The 25,684-nt window shown below is 43.4% G+C and overlaps 2 protein-coding genes across 2 annotated transcripts in view; both read right to left on the reverse strand.

Annotated features, from left to right (window-relative positions):
* The window catches only part of LOC308590908 (uncharacterized protein F13E9.13, mitochondrial-like), a 546,161-nt gene that overhangs the window by 10,671 nt on the left and 509,806 nt on the right, over positions 1 to 25,684 (reverse strand). The gene's annotated exons all lie outside the window — the stretch shown is intronic.
* On the reverse strand, positions 18,848 to 24,656 carry UQCRFS1 (ubiquinol-cytochrome c reductase, Rieske iron-sulfur polypeptide 1). Its single transcript, XM_081201294.1, has 2 exons — positions 24,378 to 24,656; positions 18,848 to 19,646 (listed from the first exon to the last, which is right to left on the reverse strand). Exons 1-2 carry the CDS (start codon positions 24,586 to 24,588, stop codon positions 19,036 to 19,038), a joined length of 822 nt encoding a protein of 273 aa, XP_081057420.1. The 5' UTR covers positions 24,589 to 24,656; the 3' UTR covers positions 18,848 to 19,035.

Raw genomic sequence — 25,684 nt, forward strand, 5'->3', positions numbered from 1 at the left:
TGGGTAGGGTACCATTCTTAGCTTTAGCATAAGCATTAGCATTTAGGCACCAGCTTAAAATTCACCTCTTCAGCTGTTATCCTCATGATGAGTGGTCCAGCTATGGTGATTTCTTCATTTGATCTACTGATTTGTGACATGTTTTGTATTTGTTTGATGGGTGCAATTTGATTATCAGTGTAGTGCTGTTCACTGCCATAGTATTTTTCCTTAAGGTTAGCGATACAGAAATATTTGCAAGCAAATAAATAAATAAGCAAGCAAGCATGGGCTCAGTGTGTTTTGACAGTTCAGTGAAGAGAAACACATTGGTTAGAGTTACTATTCACAGCAGCCTTGAAATTGTGAGGGTATGGGACTGCTTTTAAATGTGTCTAGATGTTCTTCAGTATTTCAGATATGTTGAATATGCCATGTTTTGTTTTAACTGCATGGTTTTACTACCTTGCTGTTGCGGAGGCCACCCTACAGTTGGAGGCCAGCCCATTAGGGTGAATGGGGCACTGGCCAATGAACCTCAGTCTACCCTCAGCCAGTCCCTCATCTGCCTGCCTTCTTACTTAACAACCAGTCCAGAGGCTGTCAGCTTCCCCACCTTAGTTTCAGTATTGCCCTCGTAGAACTCACCAGGGAGGAGGATGGGGACAATTTATTGACTATGGCTGTGGTTGCACCTGCCATTGACTCTGGCTCCATCTACTGTTGGCCTCCTGTCTTACACCCTACCAGTCTCAATGGACACTAGCCACCATTTTTGCCCTAGAATTCTTTTGGAGGAAGGGCAGGATAGAAATTTAATAAATGAATGCATTAAATAAATGAACTAGAAGGGAAAGTTTGAAAATGGAAAGATACAGCTAAACCCAAATATCAGCTATTTTAGGATCTATTTCTAGTTCCAAAACTGGATGGGGTCATTCAAAAATGATTCCTCTTCAAAGCAAACTCCCTGATTTTCAGTGTTTTGTTGGATTTAAAACTTATAAAACCAAATCCCTCAAGCGAACTCCATCTGTAATCTAAGACACAGATTACATCATCCTTGGGGCTCAGGATAGTGTACAAAGGGGTGATACAACAATGCAGCATAAGGCACTAGTCCATCCTAGACCACACCATCAGCCTTTGGCCCTTTGGAGTCTTCTCTGTGTGATCTAGAATTTAATCACTGGTCCATCTCCAACCACAATAGCTGCATCTTGCCCTCTGATCTTCCTGTGCTAGACTGGAATCCTAGTTTTAGCTTATCTCCAAAGCTGGTCAAGTTCTAAACCATATGATGTAATTTAGGTTGATGGAGATGGCTTAGCCCAAGGTCACCCAGTAAGCCTTGCAGATGAATGGGGATTTAAATCCACACTTGCCTGGTAAAGCTTCAACCCTCCATTCCAGCCTTCACCAACCTGGTGCCCTCCAGACATTGCTGGACTACAACTCCCTTCACCTCTGACCATTGGCCATGATGGCTTGGGCTGATGGGAGCTGGAGTCCAACAACATCCAGAGGGTACCAGATTGTGAGGAACTGATCTACTCACTACGCCACAGTGTTTCCAATGATTCATCTCCTATGGACGGATTTTGCCCATTACGTTCAAAATTTAAGTTACGGAGGGGACATTATTAAGAAATATGGCTCCTCAAGCTTCACTGCAGCTCTAAATAAAATCGCTAATTTATTTTTCCTGGAAGGCTACCACAGGCTACAAAAAAATGCTGAAGCATATTTAATGGAAGCAGAGGAGAAAATGGCAGTGATGGAAAATGTGTTGTGAAGTAGACCTATACATCTGGAAGAAAGCATCTATGAATATTGTCCAGCAGAAAAGTTCTCCTAGAACTGTAGGGGTTGCTGTAGTTACACAGAAATACATCTCCAGGACAACATTGACTTAAGACAAGTGAGTGACAAGCTAATCTTTTCCTAAATAAAACATGAATTGAGAATAATGAAGATCGCTCTAACTTATGTCCTCCAAAAGGGAAATGGAAAGTGAGCAGATGGGAAGGAGCAGAAAGCTAAAGGCAGTAGCGGGGTGGGAGGGGGAGGGTACAGATCAAAAACTGCAATCAGTTGTCAAAGCCATTCTTATTGCTGTGACTTTTTTGTTTAGCTCAAAAGACTTCAAAGCGAGCACCCTCTGAGAATTTGCCCAACAGTTCAAAGGGCCTGAGAGTTGAAGCAAGTCGATCATCTCAAGATCTTACGGCGTTTCTCTAAAGTGGTGGCTATCAAAAACTGTGCTCCAGGGAAACCCTCCAGTTCCTTAGAAGCTTAACAGGAGTTTTTAAACGAGCACATCAACAACAGCAGACAAGTGTCCCTGAAAGTGAGCTGGCTCCTAGCCACAGATCTTCCCTTGAAACCCAGAGTTCCCCCTGGGTTCCATTTAGATGGTCCTTACAATTTTTTTGCAGAGTGACAATGAGTCGTAACTGGCCTGGCCAGCATCACATGTGACAGAACGCAATGTGCACAGTAAAACATAAGAACACAGAGAGCCGGTGTGATGTAGTAGCTAGAATGCTGGACGAGGCTCAAATCCCCATTCAACCATGAAGTTCACTGGGTGACCTTGGGCAACAGTCACTATCTCTTGGCCTAATCCACCATGAGGATAAAATGGAGGAGGCAGGAGTCATAAGAACATAAGAAAACCAATGGCCCATCTAGACCAGCATGCCATTCCCACAGTGGCCACCTAGATGCCCATGGAAAACCCGCAAGCAGGACTCAAGCACAAGAGCACTCTCTGCTTCTGAAGACTCCAGCAACGGGTATTCAGAAACATTGCAGCCTCTGGCAATGGATGCAGAGCATAGCCTACATCTTGGCTGGTAGCTACTAGTAGCATTATCCCCCGTGAGTTTATCTAATCTTCATTGAAAGCCAGCCAAGCTGATGGCCATCATTGCCTCCTGTGGGAGCAAGTTCCATAACTAACTATTCTGCTCTTGCTACCTTGTCCAGCACCCTCCTAACTTGTGAAACATCTCACCTGAGTTGCTAGAGGACTCCTATTTCCCCCTCAGAGAACTAGGATTCCCAGAGGCACAACAGGGAAGGCTAGGGAAATGGACAAAGGGGTAAAGAGAGAAATAATATGCATTTATTTCAGTTGTACATTTTTTAAAGTTTGGGTTCGTGGGATCTGGGGGTGGTGGATGTGTGCCAAAAGCTTCATGGGAAAGATGGGTTTGAGGAGGTTTTGTCCCTTTGCTGAACTTTCATTGAGATTGACAACTTTCTCCCAGTTTGTGTTTTGAACTGGGATGTGGAACGAGGCGGAGGTGAAGGGGCCCGAGGCTTAAGAAATGCCCTCGTGGCTCAGAACCTCATGAGGTGCCACTCATGTCAATGACAAAAGTTAATGAAATGGGTCTCTATCACTGAGTGGGTGACCTATTGAAATAATTGAAAGTCTATTTGCCTGGGAAATAAAGCAGATTAGGATGGTTGCGAGGGAAAATCGCATCGGAAGATAAATGGCACCTGAAGCTCCGACCTTTAATGACCTCAGACGAACAATCTGGAAATGACATGAAATTCAGGCTGCTTCTTCTTCTTCTTCTTTTAAAAAAGGAGGATAATTTATAAAGCATATGCCAGAATGAACAATGGCTATGGACAGGACTTGTAAGTAAGTGGAGGTAACACGTCAAAAAACAAAATATTGCTGGGAATACCAAATGGGTTTGAAGCATGATCTGATTCAGGACAAGTTCGTAGGAACATAGAAGACTTCAGGGCTGGGCAACCATAGGCTCAGCAGCCAGTTGTAGCCCCCATGCCTCTCAGTGTGGCCCTCAGGAGTCTCCCTAGGCTGTGCACCTCACTGGTCCTTCTCCACATCTTCCTCAAATGCTTTTACCTGCATGGAATGCATCACTGAACTGTGACTATGGTCACACTGAAACTGTAACATTTAAGGTCTTATGATACCACTTTAAATAGTCAGGGCTTCCCACCCACCTCCAAGACCCTAGAGAACTGTAGTTTGATAAGAGACCCCTATTTCCCTCCACAGAACTACAATTCCCAGAGTTCCCTGTGAAGGGCAGTTGATGGTAAGTGTTGTGTATATAACCTACTGTATGAAGATCCCCAAACTGCGGGAGGCAGTGGAAGACAGGAGTGCCTGGCGTGCTCTGGTCCATGAGGTCACGAAGAATCGGACACGACTAAATGACTAAACAACAAAGATCCATACATCCATTTTTCCACCCACTTTCCCCTCTGACCCATCTTGTCACCAGCACACACACCCTGGATGTTTCCTAAGAAGGGAATGTTCTCCACCCCTAGAGTACTGCCTAAATTGATAAATCATTTGTCTGTGTAGCCCAGTAGCATCTACTCTGGCTGACAGCAGCTCTCCAAGGTCTCAGGTAGGGGTATCTCTCTCTTCACCCAATATCTGACCCTTCTTGGAGAAGAAGCAGGGGCTGAATTTAGGATGTTCTGCATACAAAGCATGTGTTCCATCACTGGGCTATGGCTCCTCCCCTGTGGGGCTCACACTTGAGTGGCAATTTTAGCACTCAAGCACATAGAATCATAGAATTGTAGAGTTGGAAGGGACCCAGAGTGTCAGCTCACAAAAGACCACCCTGTCAGATTTTAATACGGTTCACACATACGTGAATTTAATAACAATACAGTAAAAGAAATGCAATGTGATAAATCAGTCTTTGGCTCCTGAAGACTGGAAAGTGAACGATGACAAAGTTGTCAGAAGAAAACAGAACAATCCTGAATGGCAAAATAACACGACAAGAGATTGAGCAGGCCATCCAGAACATGAAACAGGGCAAATCGCCAGGGCCAGATGGGCTGACCTCCAAGTACTACAAGATACTGAAAGACTACCTGATACAACCATTGTTGGAGGTCAGCAACGAAATTATGGAGGGGAAGAAGGCGCCGGAGTCGTGGAAGGAAGCTTTTATTACGTTGATACCAAAGTCGGAAATTGAAAAGACACAACTTAAGAACTACCGTCCCATCTCCCTTTTAAATGTGGATTACAAAATATTTGCAGATGTTTTGGCAAGTAGATTCAAGAAGGTTTTAAGCGAAGTAATTCACAAAGACCAGGCAGGCTTTCTCCCAGGCAGACATATGTCTGCTAACACAAGGAACATTATAGATATATTGGAACTTTTGCAAACAGACATAAATACTAAAGCAGTTTTAATTTTTATAGATGCGGAGAAGGCCTTTGACAACAGATCCTGGAAGTTTATGAAGGGGAATTTAAAGGAAATGGGAGTGGGTTCGGGGTTCGAGAATGGGATTGATGCAATATATTCGGAACAAAAGGCCAAATTGATAGTTAACAATGTGGTTACAGAACAGTTTAAAATTGAAAAAGGTACACGACAAGGCTGCCCGATTTCCCCGCTACTATTTATCTCGGTTCTGGAAGTGCTCCTGAATATGATTAGAGGGGACAGGCTGGTGGAAGGGATCCGGGTTGGAGGGAAACAATATAAACTTAAAGCGTTTGCAGATGACCTAGTTTTGACACTACAGGAGCCAGAATCTAGCACGAAAAGAGTACTACAGCTGATTCAGGATTTTGGTCGACTGGCGGGATTTAAACTAAATAAACAAAAAACTAAGGTCTTGGGAAAAAACCTGACAGATACTGAGTTGGGACGGTTTCAGAGAGAGACAGAATTAACTGTGGTTAAGAAAGTGAAATACCTAGGGGTAAACATAACAGCAAAAAATTTGAGTCTATTTAAAGATAATTATGAGAAATGTTGGTTGGAAATTAAGAGAGACTTGGACAGTTGGTCAAAATTAAAACTTTCATTGTTAGGCCGAATAGCTGCCATCAAGATGAATGTATTGCCAAAAATGTTATTTTTGTTTCAGACTTTGCAGATTGTAGACAAAACGGAGTGCTTCCGGAAGTGGCAGAAAGATATTTCTAAATTTGTCTGGCAGGGCAAAAAGCCCAGAATTAAGTTCAAGATACTAACAGATGCGAAAGAAAGAGGGGGCTTTGCCCTGCCAGACTTAAAATTGTACTACGAAGCCGCAGCGTTTTGCTGGCTAAAAGACTGGCTACTTCTTGAGGACACGGATGTACTGGATCTGGAAGGTTTTAACAATGCATTTGGATGGCATGCATATTTATGGTATGATAAGGTTAAGATCAATAAGGCCTTTAAGAACCATATTGTCAGGAAAGCAGTATTCAATGTCTGGATAAGATACAAAGACTTACTGGAGAAAAAAACTCTGAGGTGGCTGTCACCCATGGAGGCTAAGGCCCTAAAAAAAGCCAATATGGAGGCCAATTGGCCAAAATATTGGGAGATATTAGAAAGAGATGGAGAAAATTGGAAATTGCAGAGTCTAGAGAAAATAAAAGATAAAGTCCGAGACTGGCTACACTATGCTCAGATTAAAGAAGTATTCAAGAATGATAAAAAGTTAGGATTCCAGGTGGAGAAATCGAAGTTGGAAACAGAACTGTTAGAACCTAAGACTAAAGTACTTTCAAAAATGTATAATTTGCTGCTGAAATGGAACACACAAGACGAAATGGTTAAATCGGCAATGATAAAGTGGGCACAGGATATTGGGCATAATATTATGTTTGAAGATTGGGAAAGGTTGTGGACCACTGGGCTGAACTTCACTGCATGTAATGCTCTGAAGGAAAATGTAATGAAAATGATATACAGATGGTACATGACCCCAGTTAAATTGGCTAAGATATACCATTCGTCTGATAATAAATGTTGGAAATGTAAGGAAAATGAAGGAACATTCTTTCACCTCTGGTGGACTTGCCCTAAAGTGAAGGCATTCTGGGAGATGATATATAATGAGCTGAAAAAGGTGTTTAAGTATACCTTTACCAAGAAACCAGAGGCCTTCCTCTTGGGCATTGTCGGCCAGAATGTGTTAAAGAAGGATAGAACTTTTTTTATGTATGCAACAACGGCAGCAAGGATATTGATCGCCAAGAATTGGAAGACTCAAGAACTACCCACCCTAGAAGAATGGCAGATGCAGCTGATGGACTATATGCAGTTAGCTGAGATGACCGGCAGAATCCGAGATCTGGGAGAAGAGAGAGTTGAAGAAGACTGGAAGAAATTTAAGATTTATTTACAAAAACATTGTAATTTGGCTGAATGTTGATAGGGATGCCAGAATAGAAATAATTGTCTATCACTAAACTAGATTTAAGTTTAACCATATTTTAATGACTGAACCTAAAGACTTATCTACAAAATGATAATTTGCTTGGAAATAACTTTATAATGATGCAAGTGTGTGGGGGAGGTGTGGGGGAGTCCAAAGTTATGATGAAAAGATGTTAAATAATTAATGTTGTTTTACTGAATATGCCTTTTTGTATTGAAAAACCCTAATAAATATATATTAAAAAAAAAGGAAAGTGAACGATGAAAGTTCAATTTTTAAACAGAAATCCACGTGGAGGGTGGGATCCAGGAAATTACAGACACACTAGTTTAGTGCTGTTCCAGGAAAACAGCTGGAAAGCATTACTAAAGATAGAATCAACAAATGTATAGAAGAACAAGCCTTGCTAAAGAAGGACCAGTATGGCTTTTACAAGGAAAGCTCACTAACCTTGACAAAGATACTAAAGTGTAGCAGCCATGGGTTAAGAGAATGGACCATTCTCACAATGTAGCGATGTAGGAAGTGGAGTCTTTAGCTTGAATGAACTAACCACTAAACTGAAAGGTCTTCCCTACAGGTCTGAATCAAGGAAAATGTGAGTTTTGAGGAGGGATTTGGAGGAAGGAGGCAAGGTGGCCTTACAGAGACATTATGGAGGCAGTCTCAGACATAAGGGGCAGTAAGGGAGAAAAAGGAGTGATAGAGGGAGCAGCAGACTTTTAAAGACATCAAAGGTGATGGATTGGTTGCCAGACCTTCAGGTGTGACCTAGTTTCTCCAGGTTTGCCTGGTCCCCTCTAGATGTCAGGGGGATCTCCAGGTGCATGAGAGTACCTTTAATGATGATGATGATTAGTGTGCATACAACTTGCAAGCTTCAACCGAGCAGGAGCTGGCTGCAAATTGCAGCACAGACACTCTGGGCATGGGGTCTGCCCATCTCCCCTACACTTCCATGTCCAGAGCCTCCCCCATAACATCACCAGGTAGCAGTCCTAGGTCTCAGGTTTGGGCCCTGAAATCTCAGGGACTGGGATGCTCCTCACCTGGCAAACGTAGTTGGGATATAAGTGCAGAGAGATAAGCAGGGAGCAAGACTATAGAGAGGTTTGAAGGTAAGGACAAAAAGCTAGCAAGCCAAGATAGGGACTGGGGGTAGGGCGGGCACTGCAAAGCCCTAAATATGAGAGGGATTCATAACTGTGTCAGCAGGCAGGGCTGAGGGGACCCAGATGGACTAGAGAGGAGGAGATTGCAGCAGTCAAGACAAGAAATGACATGGCTGTAAACCAGAGGTTTGGGCGGCACTTATTTTCATCTTGTGAAAATAAGAAGCTGCCTTATACCAAGTCAGATCATTGGTCCAGCTACCTTAGTAATGTCTGCATAGGCTAGGAACAGCTACCCAGAGTTTTACACAGGTCCTTCCAGCTCCGACCAGGAGATGTAAGCATTTGTGCCTGGGACCTTCTGCATGCAAAGCACATGCTCTGCCGCCGAGCTAAGGATATTCAGCTTGTAATTCTGTTTTTATTTTTTGCTTGAATGGCAACCTCCCTATCTCTCTTGTAAATAAAATAAAATAAACCATGGAAAGAACTGCAAATGTGTTTAAAGGAACCTGACCACCCCACGTGCCACTCTGAAATGTGCCAGCAACAGCAATTTCACTTACAGCGTGAATAAGCCAAATATAATTTAAAGTCACCAGTCCTTCCTGGGCTTGATAAGGATTTAAAAAGCTGCTGTTTACAGATTTGCCAACCCGCCCGTCCCCCCCCCCCACACCCAAAGAAACCCAGAGCGTTCCCAGAAGAACACTCCTAAGTTCTATTATGTACATTACACAGCAGGACTCAGCCTGTTCTCTCATCAGTTTAAAGCTGTTACATAGCAGATTATGGGCTAAATGTCAACATTTGGGCGATCACGCTGATTAACTGTGCATGAAAGATGCCTCCAGTACAAGCTTATTATGAGGCTAGAAGCAGAATCAAAGATTTTTGAACTACCATTTATATATTTAGTCCTCTTATCCCTGCCGTTAGGTCCTGCTGTGCAGATTTTCTTTCATGGGGAGAAGGAGGAGAGAGAAATTATTTCTAGGGCCTTCATTAGCGCTCTATTACTAGCAAGTGGTTGCATTTTATATGTGCAATGTCGACCAATAGATTGAGCCTATTCCCAAATCATACTCTTTCCTGTGGCTACACACAACCTTTTCCTCCTCCCCTCTGCCTCCTTCTTCCTATTCTCAATCGTCCTCATCATCACTGCTTTTTTCTAGGGATGCTAAAGGGTACACCATATTGTTACCCTTTCTTCTAGAAGAAAAGCACAGGTTAAAAGTGTGGCACATACTGTTACAACTTTGTGGTGAGTACTGGCACCATTTTTTTCTAGAAGGAAAGCACAGGTGATAATGATACATTTCTTACCTGCTCTTCACCAGGAGGTCCCAGTGTATTTAAAATTCAGAATTAAAAACAGTGAAAACAAATTATAGTTGCAGGAATGGGGTGGTACCGAAAACACCAATTTCAGGTGCCAATGATCAGGGTAAAAAGGTGTATCTTCAACATTCACTGGAAGCTATATAGTGAAGAAGTCAGATGCACCTCTGTGGGGAGGGGATTCCACAACTTAGGGGCTCCCACAGAGAAGGCCCTCTCCTGGGCCACTATCAACCCACAAACTTCTGAGGGCAGTGGAACTACCAAAAGGGCCCCCTTCACCGATCTTAGCACCTTAGAGGGTCTGTGGGGAAGGAGTTGGGTCTCTCAGACATTTGGGGCCTGAGTCATTAAAGGCTTTAAACACTAACACAAGCACCTTGACTTGGGCATGGAAATGAACTGGCAGCAGTTTTAGAACAGGGTTTATATAAGTTCTAAAGGCAGCCTCAGCCTTTAATCTGGCCAGTGCAGAATAGCTCACACAGCAGGGAAAGCACAGGCAAAGTTCTAGGGAGATCCCTTCTAGGAGGCTGGGGAGCAGTGGTGGCTGGTGCCAATTGGGATTGGTAGGACGGAAGGCAGGGAGGCCAACAGTAGGTGGCGCCACAGCCAATGACTGGCAGAGACAAGAAGTTCTAGTTTTTCCACAAATACCCCTCCCGCCGAGTTCTACAAGGGCGACATAGAGAATAAAGAGAAGGAAGCTGATAGGTTGCAACTCCCCCTGGACTGATCTTAGGTAGGAAGGCATGGCAGTTGGGTGGATGCTGACTGAAGGCAGGCTGAGGTTGGTTGGCAGTACCCTGTTTGCCATACTGAACCAGCCTCCACTGCTAGGGAGCAAGAAGGGAGAATTCTGCTCTTGGGCAATTTCTGTGCACTTCAAGCATATCATCAAGGAATTGACTGCTGAAAGCAGAGGGCACCTCTCATGCAGGAGGGACTCCAGAGTTGCGCAAGTTACAAAGATGGAAATAGCTATGTGCTAAAGGAGCATGCGCTATCTGTGTTACCCGCAACAGGTCATTTTGCTGTGTTAAGAAAAAGGCTTCATAAATGTCCACATAGGTTACAGGTCCACATAGAATCACAGAACCATCATGCTCTTCCATTCTGTGATTCCATGTAGACCTAGGAAGCTGCCTTAGTCCAATTCAGACCATTGTTCCATTTAGTTTCAGCAGCAGCAACCAATCTGGTGCTATTCAGCTACTCTTGGACCACATCTACCACCTGTCTCAGCAATCATGCCCAATGGCTGTAGTCAAAAGAACCTAAGAAGAGCCTGCTATGGAGCATCAGACAGACGGCTTATTTAGACCAGCATCCAATTCCCCCAGATGCCTGCGGGAAACCAGTAAGCAGGACCCAAGTGCAACAGTACTCTCCCATCCTGTGGTTTCCAGCTACTGGTATTCAGAAGCATCACTGCCTATGACTGCGGAAATGGAACAAAGCCATAAGGGCTAGTAGTCATCAACAGCCCTCTCTTCCATGAATTTGTCTAATCCTCTTTAAAGCCATCTAAGTTGGTGGCCATCACTGCCTCCTGCAGGAGTGAGTTCCATGGTTTAACTATGTGCCATGTGAAGTAGTCCTTTCCTTTGTCTGTCCTGAATCTTCCAACATTCAGCTTCATTGGATGTCCACTAGTTTTAGTGTCATGAGAAGGGACTTTTCTCTGCCCACTTTCTCCATGCCATGCAAAGTTGTATAAACTTCGCTCGTGTTGCCTCTTACTCTCTTTTTCTCTAAACTAAAAGGTCCAGAATGCTGAAATCTTTCCTCATAGAGGAGTCACTCCACCGCTTGATCATTTCAGGAGTCCAGGGACAGCAAACCTTTGGTCCTCCAGAATTGTTGGGCTCCAACTCCCATCAGTCCCATCAGCACAGCCAATGGTTGGGGGTGATGGGAGTTGGAATCTAATAGCATGTAGAGGACAAGAAGATCCCGTGGTCTGAAAGTTGTCTTCCAGCATCTCTCTCTACAGGTTTCCACTGCATGTGTCCTGGGCATCGTGGCTACCTTATCACAGTCCTCCACAGCTTGGAGCTTCTTGGGAAGAGCAAAGCCATAGCGCCTGAAGTCCAAAGAGGGAAGGACTAACAGGCTAGAAGGCCATCCTCCTCTCCCTATCGGAGGCATTACAAGATTTTCTCTGGCCAACACAGGCCAAACGATGAAGCCTTTGAACTCCTCCAATAAGGCATGTTGTGCATTGCACGAAGCAAGAATAGAAATGTATGAATGTCAAGGATGGTGGATCTGAGATCCTTTTATCTCTGGGGGAATTAGCAGGTGGAATGTCCACCCCTTAGGATTTCCTTCTGAGGTTCGGGGGGGGGGGGGGCTTTTGCTACTAGTACATCGGAACATAGGAATCTGCCTTATAACATATCAGATCACTGGGCTATCCAGCTCACTATTGTCTAAACCAGTGTTGCCCAAACTTGAGTCTCCAGCTGTTTTTGAGCTACAGTGGCCATCATCCACTGACCACTGGTCCTGCTAGCTAGGGATGAAGGGAGTTATAGTCCAAAAACACTTGGAGACCCAAGTTTGGGAAACACCAGTCTAAACTAACAGGGAGCAGCTCTTTAGGATTTCAGGAAAGGAGTCTCTTCCAGCCCTACCTAGAGATGCTATTGGGGGCTGAGTGTAGGACCTTCTGCACACAAGACAGATGCTCTACCATTGAGCTATGGCCTTTCCTCAAGACAGTGGGTGGGCAGCAGCACTTGCAGTTACCCCCTATCAAGCCCCACTGACAGGTACAAAAAGTAAGAACTCAAGCCTGCATAGGTTATCCCTGTCAAAACATGGCCTCAGCTGGGTTCAGTCTTGTGCACTGCAGCGCCTGGGCTCTTTATAAGGTAGGAGAAATTGGATGCATACCGAAAGTGGCTAGGCAAGGCCTCTTTGAAGGGAGATCAAAGCAGCACCAATGTCTCTTAAAATAGCACTGTGCATGATTCTAAGGCCTCAATTGCTTTCTTCAAGCTGTTAGAATTCTTTCTCCCACCCCTCCAGTCAATGCTGTTTCAATGATAACACATCCAACACAACATGCTCAGACATCCAGAGATAGATCACTTGCATATTTCATGACAGAGACTTTGTGCCAACATTTTGATGAGTGGTTTGGCTAATCTCTTTCTTTTACAGGGTGGGTTCTGGCTTTAATTGCATCTCAGACCGTGTTGCGGAGAGGCCCCTATCCATTGTCAGCCTGGGCTTTCACCGGGTGCTGCTCCCGTCTGGGTCCTCAGCCCTGCTATCATTTCATCTCCTTTATATAACTTAATTGTCTGTATCTTGGTAATGTAACAGTTAGCAAAGCATTCTTCTGCAGGCCAGTTAATAAAAATGGGAAATGATTCACATTAGCAGCTCACTAAATGCGCAATAGCAAGTTCTTTGCTTTTCGTCAACCTGTTTTGGTCTGCTATCATTATGGCAGGCTCTCAAATGGACCAAAAGAACATCATAAGAGCCTGCTGGATCAGGCCAGCAGCCCACCATCCTGTACTTCCAGTGGTCCATCAGATGCCACAGTTGGAAGCCTGCAAGCAGGACCTGAGCAAAAGAGCAGCTCCCTTCCTGCGGCTTCCAGCAATTGGTGTGCAGGAATATTACAGCCTCTGGCCAACCATGCAGACAATAGCCTTCATTGCTAGTAGCCATCAGTAGCCTTTATCCTCCATGAATTTGTTCAATTCTCTTTGAAAGCCGTCCAAGATGACTAGCTAGCTTGTAGAGGTACGTAAGGATTCTGAGGATTTTTAAAATATGAAAACAATTAGATTTTAGAGGGTTCTTTTTTAATCAAACTCTGAGCATGACAAAGGCTGCATCTTTCTTATAAATATAATTTGAAGATAGGAGAACTCCAAGAAAGGCACTTTACATTTTTTTAAAAATGATATTTATTAGAAGTTTAAGAATTACAGAAAAAAGAAGAAAAGAAAACAACAAAAAAATTGACAAGACATACATTACAATACATAAAAAGAAAAGCATAAAAAATACAACAATACAGCAAAAAAAACCAATAACATTAAAACACACATCCAATGTTCCATATCTTTATCTTTCATTTACTTGTTTCATCGACCTCCTCACACCTCCCTTTTTGTATTCTAATTTAATTAATTGTTTCAGCAAATTCTTTCCATCTTTCTCAATTTTTGTTGTATAATTTATCTTAACGGTCTAACCTATTAATTAACTCAGCAAATCCTTTCCATCTTTCACTGTATTCTGTCATTCAATTTACCTTAATTTATTTTAACCTTATCTTACCATAAAAAACCTTAAAACTTAATACTTATTTGTACATGACTCCTTATATCATTTCTACTAAAGCCAAATAGTTTCATTCCAACATTTTTCCTAATACTCGTTAATTTTACACTAATTCTCAAAATAAATTTTTTAAAAACTTTCTTCCAATCTTCATCCAACGTCTCTTCTTCCTGGTCTCGGGTTTTGCCAGTCCTTCTTGTCCATTCCATCTAGCCCATCAACCTGGTGATCTTATGTCCGAGGCTCTTAAGTCTTTTCCATGTCCCTTCTGCAGATCTTCTTCTTGTTTATACTTGCACTTTACTTTGTCTTTTGTTGATCTTTTTCTTAATTTCTTTCCTTTCTCATTGGGGAGTAGGTCTCGGGGGGACTCCAATTCAAAAATATCTCCATCTCCCCTCAGCAGATCAGCCCATTCCCCACAGTCCCATTCCCCACAGTCAACACTGTAATCCAGAAAGTATTTAAGAGCATGTTTCAGAGTCCCTCCAAAATTAAGAGCCCTCACAACTCCAGACCCCCCCTGGTCCACTCCAGATTCAAACTTCAAGAACAGCGGCTTATGCTCCTGCAAGGCCTCGGGTCTCTCCATTTGTGTTACTTGAGGTTCAACTGCAACCTCCTCCATTATCTTCTGCGCTTGCACTTGCCCTGTCAAAACAGGTTCCTGGGTTGGTTCCTGAATGGTTTCTATATGGGTATTCACTGTTTGTCCAAAGTTTTTGACTGCAATAGTCATCAAATCCATCTTCTCATGCATCTGCTCCAGCAAAGCGCTTGTCTTGCAAAAACCAAGCACCAAAACTTCTTCTAAACACATTTTTATTCAAGGTCAGAGTCTGGTCTCACGATCCTAATCTCCACAGCTGTGAAATCCCCAGATCGACTCCAGGAAGAATTTAACAAGCTCCCTCTAGAGGAGACAATTTCTATTTGTATCCATCTTTTGAAAGCAGGACCAACGAAAGAAAATTACTTTCATTTTTCAAATATTTTGTTTCTTTTGAATGCAAAAGGCAACATTGGAATCAATTTGTTTCTCTTTTTTAACTATCTGTCAAAAGACGTTCCATTCAGTCAATGAACTTCCCCATAAATTTCTGTCTCTGACACCCCGTTTCCAGGTTTGAGACGGTGGAAATTTATCTTTCTTTACTCTCTCTCCTGCAGGCTTGAAAAATCAAAAATCCCCCCTCCCTTTTCTCCTGCTTCCAAGAGGGGTTTTGGTGGTAATAACTGAAGGAAATTTAGACCTTTATATACGACTTTCCAGACTTTAGCTTGCAAAGTTTTTGCTTTAATCTATTTACAAAAATGGAAGGCGGACTTCCTGTTTAGAACCTTCCCGCTTCAGTGCCAAATTAAAATGTTTCTTAATCCAATTTTCCGTTCTACTCACGGGTACTTGTTTAGAGTCCAATTGTCCACAGGAAAAAGTCAGCGCTCTCCAGCAACGGCTGTGCAGCTTCACTCCGTAAAAGTAGCGGTTGATTCAAAACACCACGCCACTCACCCCACGTCGCTTCAGATCCCTGAAAAGGGTTTCCCTGCGAGTAGGGGAGGCGCTCCTGGTGTCAGCCGAATCCCACGTTCCCAGGCTTCCTCCGCCTGGGATTTTTAAAGGGTCTCCGCCTTCGCCGCGGCGGCAAGACCCGATTTTCACGGAGCGGGTTCCTCTCGGTCAGAGGAACTCTGCCATTGCCGATGGCGCTAACCCGGAAGTCCGAAAGGCACCTTACAGAATGTTGTTACAGGATATCCAATCCCTTTTAATACCACCATAGTTCTCAAAGTTTCATGGCGGGGTAGGGGAGGAACAGTTAAATGGTGTTTAGATTTCTGGCATTAAGAGCCATTCCAATCTCCTTGTAGCCTACTTAAACACAACCATAAAAGAACTTAACGTCAATGGATTTGCCTCATGCCTTAAGCACACAAGCTGGAACGAATGCAAAGAAAGGTGACCAAGATGTTAAAGCATCTGAAAAACGAGCCTTATGAGGAATGGTTGAGGGAATTGGGTAAGTGTAGCCAGAAGCAAGTCTTCAAATATCTGAAGGGCTTTCACATGGAAGATGGAGCAAGCTTGTTTTCTGCTGCTCCAGAGGGTAGGACGTGAACCAATGGATTCAAATGACAGGGAAAGAGATTCCAACTAAACATTAGGAAGAACTTGCTGACATTCAGACTTGTTTGACAGTGGGCTCCCTCAGAAGGCGATTGGGCTCTCCCAATCGGGTTTTTAAACATAGGGATGATGGCCAACTGTCAATGACTCTTCAGCTGCGATTCCTGCATTGCTGGGGATTGGACTACATGAGGTTTTGGATCTCTTCGAACTCTACTAGTCTATGATTCCCACCAGAGAATTCTATAACCAATGAACAATTTTTTAAATCCAGTTAATGCCCCCCCAAAAAGTTTAAAAAGTAGCATGTCAACATAGATGCAAGCAACCACAATATATTTTGGCCTAAAATAATTATACTAAGCAGTTGCTAAAGAATTAGTCTTTTCAAGATTTTGCAGAATTCTTGTGCAAAATACAGAATTGTGTTCTGTATTTTACCTACCTTCGTTCAGATCTGAAAAACACCATCTCTGTATTTGGCAGGTCACAATAGCTTTGTTAGAACACAAGGTGCATGGGATTGGTTTATGATATTTGTAACTGACATTGCACTATTAAATTAATCTGTCCTTCTGTTCATTTTCATGGCACAATTTTGCAGAAACAAGCAAGTGGCATGGTTTGTCATGGATTGTTTTGCTGTAGCTTACTTCCAACCAAACCTTGACTTTCTAAAGTAATGCCAATGCTTGACACTCTGCCCAAGTGGTGCTTTTGGGGCAGACATATTATTAGCCTGAATATTTCTCAAATATTTCTAACACCTATTTACCGTATTTTTCACCCCATAGGATGCACCTAGGTTTTTTTTTGGGGGGGGAATAAAGGGAAAAAAATTACACCCCCCCCCAGGTGTAGGGCTGGGGCGGGGGAAGCCCGAGCTTCCCCTGACCCCAGTCCCCAGAACAGGCTGCTATCCGCAAGCTGTGGGAGAGCTGCGCGAAGTGGGAGAGTTGAGCTCAGCGCACCCCAAGCTTCTGAGGGCAGGAAAGCTCTCCACTAGCCCTGGGAGAGCTGCGTGACTTCGCGCTGCTCTCCCAGGCTAGCGGACAACTGCGCGAAGCCAGAAGCTTGGGGCGCACTGAGCTCAGCACGCCCCAAGCTTCTGGGTGCAGGAAAGCTCTCCGCTAGCCGCGCAGCTCTCCCACGGCTAGCGGAGAGCTTCCTGAAGCCTGGAGAGCGAGAGGGGTCGGTGCGCACTGACCCCCCCTCGCTCTCCAGGCTTCAGCGAAAGCCTGCATTCGCCCCATAGGACGCACACACATTTCCCCTTCATTTTTGGAGGGGAAAAATTGCGTCCTATAGGGCGAAAAATACGGTATATTATGTGTTAACACCTTACACCTCAACATTCCATGTATCATTATTATTGGCTGGTAGAACAGACTGGGTGACAGAAAATTCAAAGTGCAGAAATGTTCACAGACACCATGCGCATCAGGGAAGCCTACATGAGATCAAAGAGTTGCTTTGGGAAGTACAGTGTAGCTGGGACATCAGTGCATTTTGTATTTAAGTTGCATTTTATGTATCCTAGTATTCTGACTGACCGCTTTGCTGACCATATACATCATTTGTAAGCTGGAATAAAGCTGAAAAAACAAATGCAAACTTTTACTTTCATGTGTCAGACTCAATGCCTTTAATGTCGTGTAAGAAGTTCAGTGCTTGAAGCAAAAGGGTTGTGGTTGTTACATCTCTATTTCCTGGTGGGGTGCAGGGGGGAGGGAATCAATCAGTGAGTCTTCAAAAGAGAGGGAACAATTCTCTAACAAAATAAAATATATATTTGCAGGATAAGGCATTTCTGTGCTCAGAAACTGCTGCCTCATTTTAATTCAAAGGTTCCTGGACAAAGACCAGATTTACTTTCAGATTTGGCTGCTCCATTAACACACAAATCTAGAAAGTATGATCACAATCCAAAGGGCTGTCATAATTTTTTTAAAGAATAATAATAATACCACCACCACCACTCATGTTTGGCTAGCTTTCAAGCTGCATGGTATATTTTGAAACTTAGTGATGCATTGACCAGATGTTACTCCACAACTTTTCATTCTATTTCTCCAACATAAATGTGGAAGAGTATCTGATCACTGATCTCTATCTACAACCAGGGATGGGAGTCCTGTAGCTCTCAAACAATTGCTCGACTTCCAACTCCCATCTGCCCCAGTCAGCATGGCCAATTAGATCTACAGGAACTAGACACAGTACTGCAATAATGGGAGCCCAGTGTGTCCCATAATCACCCATGAATGGCATATCAATCAGAGTCCATTATCTTACCATGGGAAAGTGACTGAGAAAGGCCTAGCTGTTTATTTGATAACAACAGAAGATGGTTGGACTCTCTTATTTCTTCAGTCAAGGTGAGGGGCCTAAGCTCTCCAAATGCATCCAGGAGGCTAAAGATGTCAGAGCACAAGGTCAATAAATTGTATTTGTCATCATATAGCAGCTAGTGCAAGTGCAACCTCCACCAGGGGCACACAATGATGGAAGGCATTAGAAGCTTATTTCTGCTATAGCTTTAAAACAACAACTACAACCCAACAAGCTATCAGATCTCATGAGATTCTCAGTATGAGTCCAAGGATGGCTGGGCCTGCTCACACATAAAGCAAAAACTCCTGTGCAAACTGACCCATCCAAATCTCAGTTGTCTGGTTCATAGCTTTTCATCCAAAAAGGTTACTATTTTTTATTAAGAAGTATTGATTTTCTCATAGAAAACATTCAATTGCTTTACTAATTATAGACAAGCTACACATCATTATGGGAAAGCACTTTAATCCTTTATTAAAACTAACCAAGTACACAAAAAATCAGATCTGAACAGTGACTTGGGACAGTTAGCCATACTTTCCACTCAACTTTTTTTTTATTTTAAATACATTACATGAACACCAGCCTCCTTCCTCTGCATACATACAGGAAATAAAGAGCCAGGCATCCAGAAATTTAACCCACAATAACTAAATCTTCCGAAGGGAATTCATAGTAGGGAACCTCGAGATTTAATGGAGCTGGACCTTTGCGGATTCTGCCAGACGCATCGTAATGCGACCCATGGCAGGGGCAGTAATAGCCACCAAATTCCCCAGCATTTGAAATGGGTACGCAGCCAAGATGGGTGCAAACACCGATCAGGATGATCCATTCAGGTTTCTTTACTCGGTCTAAATCATGCTGGGGGTCTCTTAAATCAGTCAAAGATACTGCAGCTTCTTGCTCAATCTCTTTTGCGGTTCTGTGACGCACAAAGAGAGGCTTCCCTCTCCACTTGAAAGTCATATTCTTGCCTTCAGGAATATCGGAGAGCTTGATCTCAATCTTCGACAATGCCAACACATCAGCAGAAGCACTCATGCTGCTGACGAACTGAGTGACAGCATTCTTAGCAGCATATGCTGTCGCCACACAGGTTGTTGCTGTCATAAAGTAGGAGAAGACTTTCCTGGATTCACTGCTCTCTTGGGATGATTTTGCAGCATCTGTTACATCATGACGACGGTAGTCAGAGAAGTCAGGCACAGCGACATCATTGTGGACGTAACGAATGCTAGCAGGAGCTGCAAAAGAATGGAGAAAACCAATTGCTGTTTTTTTTAAAAATTACAGGACATTATACTAGTAATGGATTGACTCCATAAAATTTATATTTTTGGTACTACACTAACTATCATGAACATTTAACTATCGATTTTCATACAAGTTCCATACAAGAACTAAATCACCTTATGGAGGTGCAGGCATTCAATTTATTTCCTCCTGCAATTATACATGAAAATCTATTATCTCCTGGCTGGGAAGCCTATAAATTGTCATCAAATGATAGTAAATACCAGAAAAGAACACAAATATGATTATATTGGAGTAAGGGGGAGAAATCTGGTGTGTCTTGTATGCTGTAAAGAAATCCCTGCTATTCCAAAGTGTTTTGTTAAACCCACTCCAGTAGCCCTTTATAGGGTTGCTATATGCCCTCTTTTTCACGAGTATGTAAAATGAGTGTTGTCATAACGATTCATTGCTAATAGTAGAAGTCAGCAGATGTGTTCTCTTTTTTGCTAATCCCCTTTGTTTTAGTGGACGGCTCCACAATCACCGGGATTGGGTGGGAGCGCTCGAGCAGCTGCCAGTCAACACATAACTTGGTTGTCAGGGGAAGATGGTCATTAAATTGGGCATTATCAATTTTAAAAGAGGTGACATTCAAAAATAGATCCCGGGAAACCAATACATAGTCAAGAACACTGTTTGATTTTAACCCCAGGTGGGTGAACTCTCCTGGTATATCTGGAGGACACCTGCCATTTAATATAATTAAATTAAGGCGTAAAGTCATCTGATAAAGCATCACTCCCGCCTTATTGACTTTTGCATCCTTTGATATTCTAGTGGGGATATATACTAGATTGTAGGTTTGAGCGCCGGGGTCGACCCACCATTTAGACTTTATAAGAGCCTCCCGATTTGAGGCTATCCGATTGCTCTTCAAAATATGGCAACCCTAGAACTTGACTAAATTTTTAAAAGGCGCTTTTAATGGACAAGTTTAGAAGATTTCTGTACATTTTATGGGGGATTCTATGGCCTAATCTACAAACCAGTTAAACCAAAGTACCTTGATTTACATTTAGCCAAGCAAACAAGTGAACTTATGCTGGCATCATTAGCTACACTGTAGCCTATGAAATTACATTTAAAGTTTAGAGTAGGATTAGTATCTCTTTTAGATGCATTAATATTAGGGTTTTTTGGAAAACTTTGAATAAGAAAGCTTCCAATGCAAACTGACTCAAATTCAATTTTGTATGCTTGACATATTTGGTAAACCAAACTGGATAGGTGATTTTATGTCGCTTATGAAAATATTATCAACTTTTTCCAATTGGAGGAATTAGTTAAGCTAAAATATTTGATGGGGAGGGGGGGAATCAACAAAGTTCACTTAGCATGATAACTCTGTCAAATCCAAAGGAGTATTTGGAAAATTATTTTTACTAGAGTATATGTAACTGTTTTAAGACACAACAGCTCAATACCATGCACCTTCATTAAGTTGTTTATTTTTTAAGAAATGAGGGCACTTCGTAAAAATGCGACTTCGTAAGAATGCAAGTGCAAGTTTTATTTTTTGACTTAAGGGCAATAACACTAAGGGATTCAGGAATCAAGCTCAAGGTAATTAGGATCTCTTGGGACATTGTGCAGAGATTGCAATAAGTGTTTGCAACCAGCTTGAACTAATGAAGGGATAAGAGCATCTCTTTATAATAAGATTTTTTAATTTTTTTGAAGACTGCTTCCTTAGAAATTAAATGAAGGTTGTGTTAAGATTTTCAGGACAAGCTAATACACACTTAATTTCAAGGTCTAAAGTTAAACAGAAGACTATTTGCATCCAATAAAAAGCTAATGAAGCAACACATTTTTTTAAAGAAAGTTTAAACCATTTCTGCAATTCCCTCTAGTAGCATATTATCCTCCACTTTATACTTGGCCCATAATACACGGGATATTTACATTTTAACCTTGTAGCAAATAATCCAAACTAGGTCTATGCTGAAAATACTGTATCAGATTTTTTTTTATAACTGTGCCACGACTTCCAAGCAGTCCGACAACTTAGCACCTGCCCTTTTATAAACTAAAACTTACTTTATTTGCTGGCTAATAGGTATCAGTTGATCACATTTAATAGGCCTCCACTGACCCATTGGCTGCTGCTTCATTTTGTACTGTAATTTTACTAAACACCACCTTGTGATTTCAAGTGAAAGACAATTGGTAAGGCTCATCTGACACACACATGAAACCAAACCTTTAGTGTCATCAGCCCAGTCCCTTGAAAAGAAATTCAGCAGCCACCTTCTGTTTTAACCTTTAAACATCTGCTGAAAGCTTTTCTTTCCTGCCAAGATTATGTAGTCAATTAAGAAAACATCTTTCTGCAATAATTGATAATCTGATTTTAAGTATCTACATGCTTTTATTGTACATATGTATTACTGTTGTAAAGTGCTTTGACTTTTTAAATGAAAGTGGTATATAAATATTTTAATCAATGAATAAGTTAGATAAATAAAATATTTTAAATAACTAAAATAAACATCTTAAATACATAAAACAATAAACTAGAAAACTACCAGTTGGAAACAAACAACTGGGGCAGTGTGTGTACTGTTTCTTCAAGTACTACTGGCTGGAGAGTGTTGCAAAGAGGCTACTGGACTAGAAATGATGCTCTCTGATCCAACAGGGCTCTTCTATACAAAAAGTCAACCTCCAACATTCCACCCCACTCCCAATTTTCAATTTGGGAAAAGGAACAAATTCAGCCTATATACGAACAGCATCCCCAAGTATAGCTTTTACTTCCTATTATGCAAGTGAAAGGTTAGTTTCTCTAGAGGAGTGAAAAGCGAAGGGCTGAACTTAGTGATCCTGCAACAGTGAGAACAAAAAGACTCTATCCCCTGGTGATATGTGATGAGGAACCAGCTAACAGGGAACCTGTGGGGTGGCGAGCATTATGCTGGGGCCACAGATAAACACAGATACGATCCTTACACTATACAAATCTAACCCCTTCCAACTCCCATTTCAGGAATAATTCTTAATATGGTAAATCTTTCTCTGGACTGCACCTCTGAGGCTGCAGGTAAAAACTTGTGTGATTTAATACTCCTTCCAAAGAAAACACTTGTACTGTCAGACTTTTGATCTATCTTACTCAGTGGTAGTAGCCGAAGACTGAACCTCTGCATGCATAGCAAATGCTCTACACCTAACAATGTCCCTTCCCCATATTGATTTCTTACTAATACCTAAGGTTTTGGTAGAGGGTTTGGTTGTGTCTTTTTGCCAGGGTGGGGATAGTCAATCATGCAAGCTCCATTATGCAGTCTTGGAGTAGTACAAGCCAGAAAATAATACTCCACGTAAGAATATTCCCCACAAACAGGAAACCAAGGTAGAAAGCTACTACCAAGCCTTCATGCAGGGACTTCTGTTCTGTACAAAGGAACATTCAATCATGTAAGCCTCCATCTTCAGCATGACAGCTCCAATGAGGCAAATATAATTCCCTGCGTAAAGAAAACTCACACGTTTTATTACAGATATCTCAACTTTCCCCCATTTCTTCCTCACAACCCTGCAAAGTAGGTTAGATTGAGAGACAGAAACTCTAGAGAACAGCTGCCAGCCAAGTATAGACAACACCAAACCAGAGGGACCCAGTCTGACTGTATGACGCAGCTTATGTTGACTTGTCTAATGTCACCAAGTGAACTTGACAGGTGTGTGAAGATATGAACCTGGGCCTCCCCAGTCGTAGTCCAACACTCTAAGCCAAACTGGTGCCTTTTAGATATTTTGACCCACAACCCCCACTAACATGACTATCAAGCAAAGGATGGTAGTCCAAAAAACATTTGGATAGCACTAGGTTTAGGGGGCTGCTACTCTTAATGACTGCACAGCAACAACTTTGTCAGGAAGGTGATCTGGCCAATCCCTGCCATATTAGTTTTACATATGAAGTTTGAGGTGGCACAGTTCAGACACAGCACCACTCCATTCAGGAGGTTCTCCCTTAGTATAGAAAGCCAGGAGAAGCCTGAATTGTGTGCGGGGAAACTGCTTTGTACACCGCAGCATCTGAATCAAGTGAGCACCCTTCAGCCTAAAGGTGTGAGAGAGCCAGAGTGGTGCAGTGGTTAGAGCAACCTTGGGTCCCCAGATGTCGCTGCACTACCACTCTGACCACTGGACCTACTAGGTGGGGAAAACCGGAATTGTAGTCCAACAACACATGGGAGCCCAAGGTTGAGAAAGTCTGGGTTAAAGCATTGGACTAGGACCAGGGCAAGAAGGGTTCAAATCCCCCCTCAGCAAATGGAATTTGCGGGGTGACCTTGAGCCAGTCACCACCTCTCAGCCTAGCCTACCTCACAAGATTGTGCTGGGGATAAAACGTGGAAGGAAGAGAACCACATACACCCCATTGATCTCCTGGGCGGGGGGGGAAGTGGGATATAAATGTAATCAATGACTCAATGAAGTGGGGCAGCCCTTGCCCACTACTATGATGCACGACGGGCGTTTTGCTGTCACCTTCCCTAGACTTCATGAAGCCCAGAGGGGACACAGAAAACGCCTTCCAGTCCTGCCTCTGAGCCACCCTGGAAACCTCGGGTGGGACGGAGGGGAGGCAGAGAGAAAGCGAAGCGACCCCACACCCCGCCCTGCTCAAGCAGCGCCGACCGCCCCCCGCCCTCCTTCCCCGCCCGCACCATTGAGGCTGGCGGTGGCGACGAGCCCCCCACGGGCGGCCTGGCCTTGCAGCGACTCCCGGCAGAGCAGAGGCCGCTTCGGGTCCAGCGGCAGCTTCGAGGCCGCCGGAGCCAACCCGGCCGCCAAGGGCTTCAGCGGGCCCGGGACGGCGTGGGCGGCGGCCGAGAGGTAAGGGGCCAACGGGCCGGAGCGGGCGGCCACGGACAACATGGCGACGTCGGAGTCAACTTCTCCTCTCTCTTCCCCCTCCGGCCGGTCACCTTCGCGTCCGACGTTAAGGCTGTGCGACGCGCACACGCGATGACGGCAGACGCCGGTAAGAAGGAACGGCGCAGGCGCGTTGGAGGAACTTACCCCTCCCTCTCCTATCCGGAGAGAAAGAGGGCGAACGGAGAGGCGTGGCTGGAGCGGTGACGAGAGGGCCAAGGGGCGTGGTCGTAGAGGAGTTGGGAGTCTTCGTCGCCGCCTTCGTCATTGCGTGCATGATAGAGGATGGATTAAGAAGTTTGAGCTGCGCCTGCGCAGGCGACCCTAGCCGAAGGGGGCGGGGTGTTTCTTCTCTCTCTAAATACTTTTTACTGAATTTTAATAAAAACAACTTTTCATAAATAGCAATGATAATGATAATAAAATGATTAATAATATTAACAGGGGGGAATGAAATGAAATTGGTGGTGGTGTTTTTTAAGGGTGAATTGTCACAATTGCCTATAAGGAAGTTTGTTTATATACTGCTTGTTCCCTCCAATGGGCTCAAGGTAGCATGTTTAAGCGCCACAACAACCCTCTGAGGTAGGCTAGGCTGAGAAGCCGAGTGATGGGCACAAGGTCACACCCAATGAGCTTCTTGGCCAGTTGCAGGGGAATTTCAACCCTCGCCTCTCCCAGGTCCTCATCTGACTCCCAGGTCCTCGTCTGACTCTCGAAGTCCAGTATAGGATGCAGCCATGTAATTTCCTGAGTCGGTAATAAAACATCCCAAGAGGGAAAGGGTGTGTCGCTTACAATTGCAAGGGCCGAATTAATACTATGTGTGTATTTAATGTTGTTGTTTAGTTGTATCTGACTCTTCGTGACCCCATGGACCAGAGCACGCCAGGCACTCCTGTCTTCCACTGTCTCCCGCAGTTTGGTCAAACTCATGCTGGTACCTTCGAGAACACTGTCCAACCATCTTGTCCTCTGTCGTCCCCTTCTCCTTGTGCCCTCCATCTTTCCCAACATCAGGGTCTTTTCCAGGGAGTCTTCTCTTCTCATGAGGTGGCCAAAGTACTGGAGCCTCAGCTTCATAATCTGTCCTTCCAGT

The sequence above is a fragment of the Podarcis bocagei genome, assembly GCF_964188305.1.
Source record: "Podarcis bocagei genome assembly, chromosome: 7".
NCBI classification, from domain to species: Eukaryota; Metazoa; Chordata; class Lepidosauria; order Squamata; family Lacertidae; genus Podarcis; species Podarcis bocagei.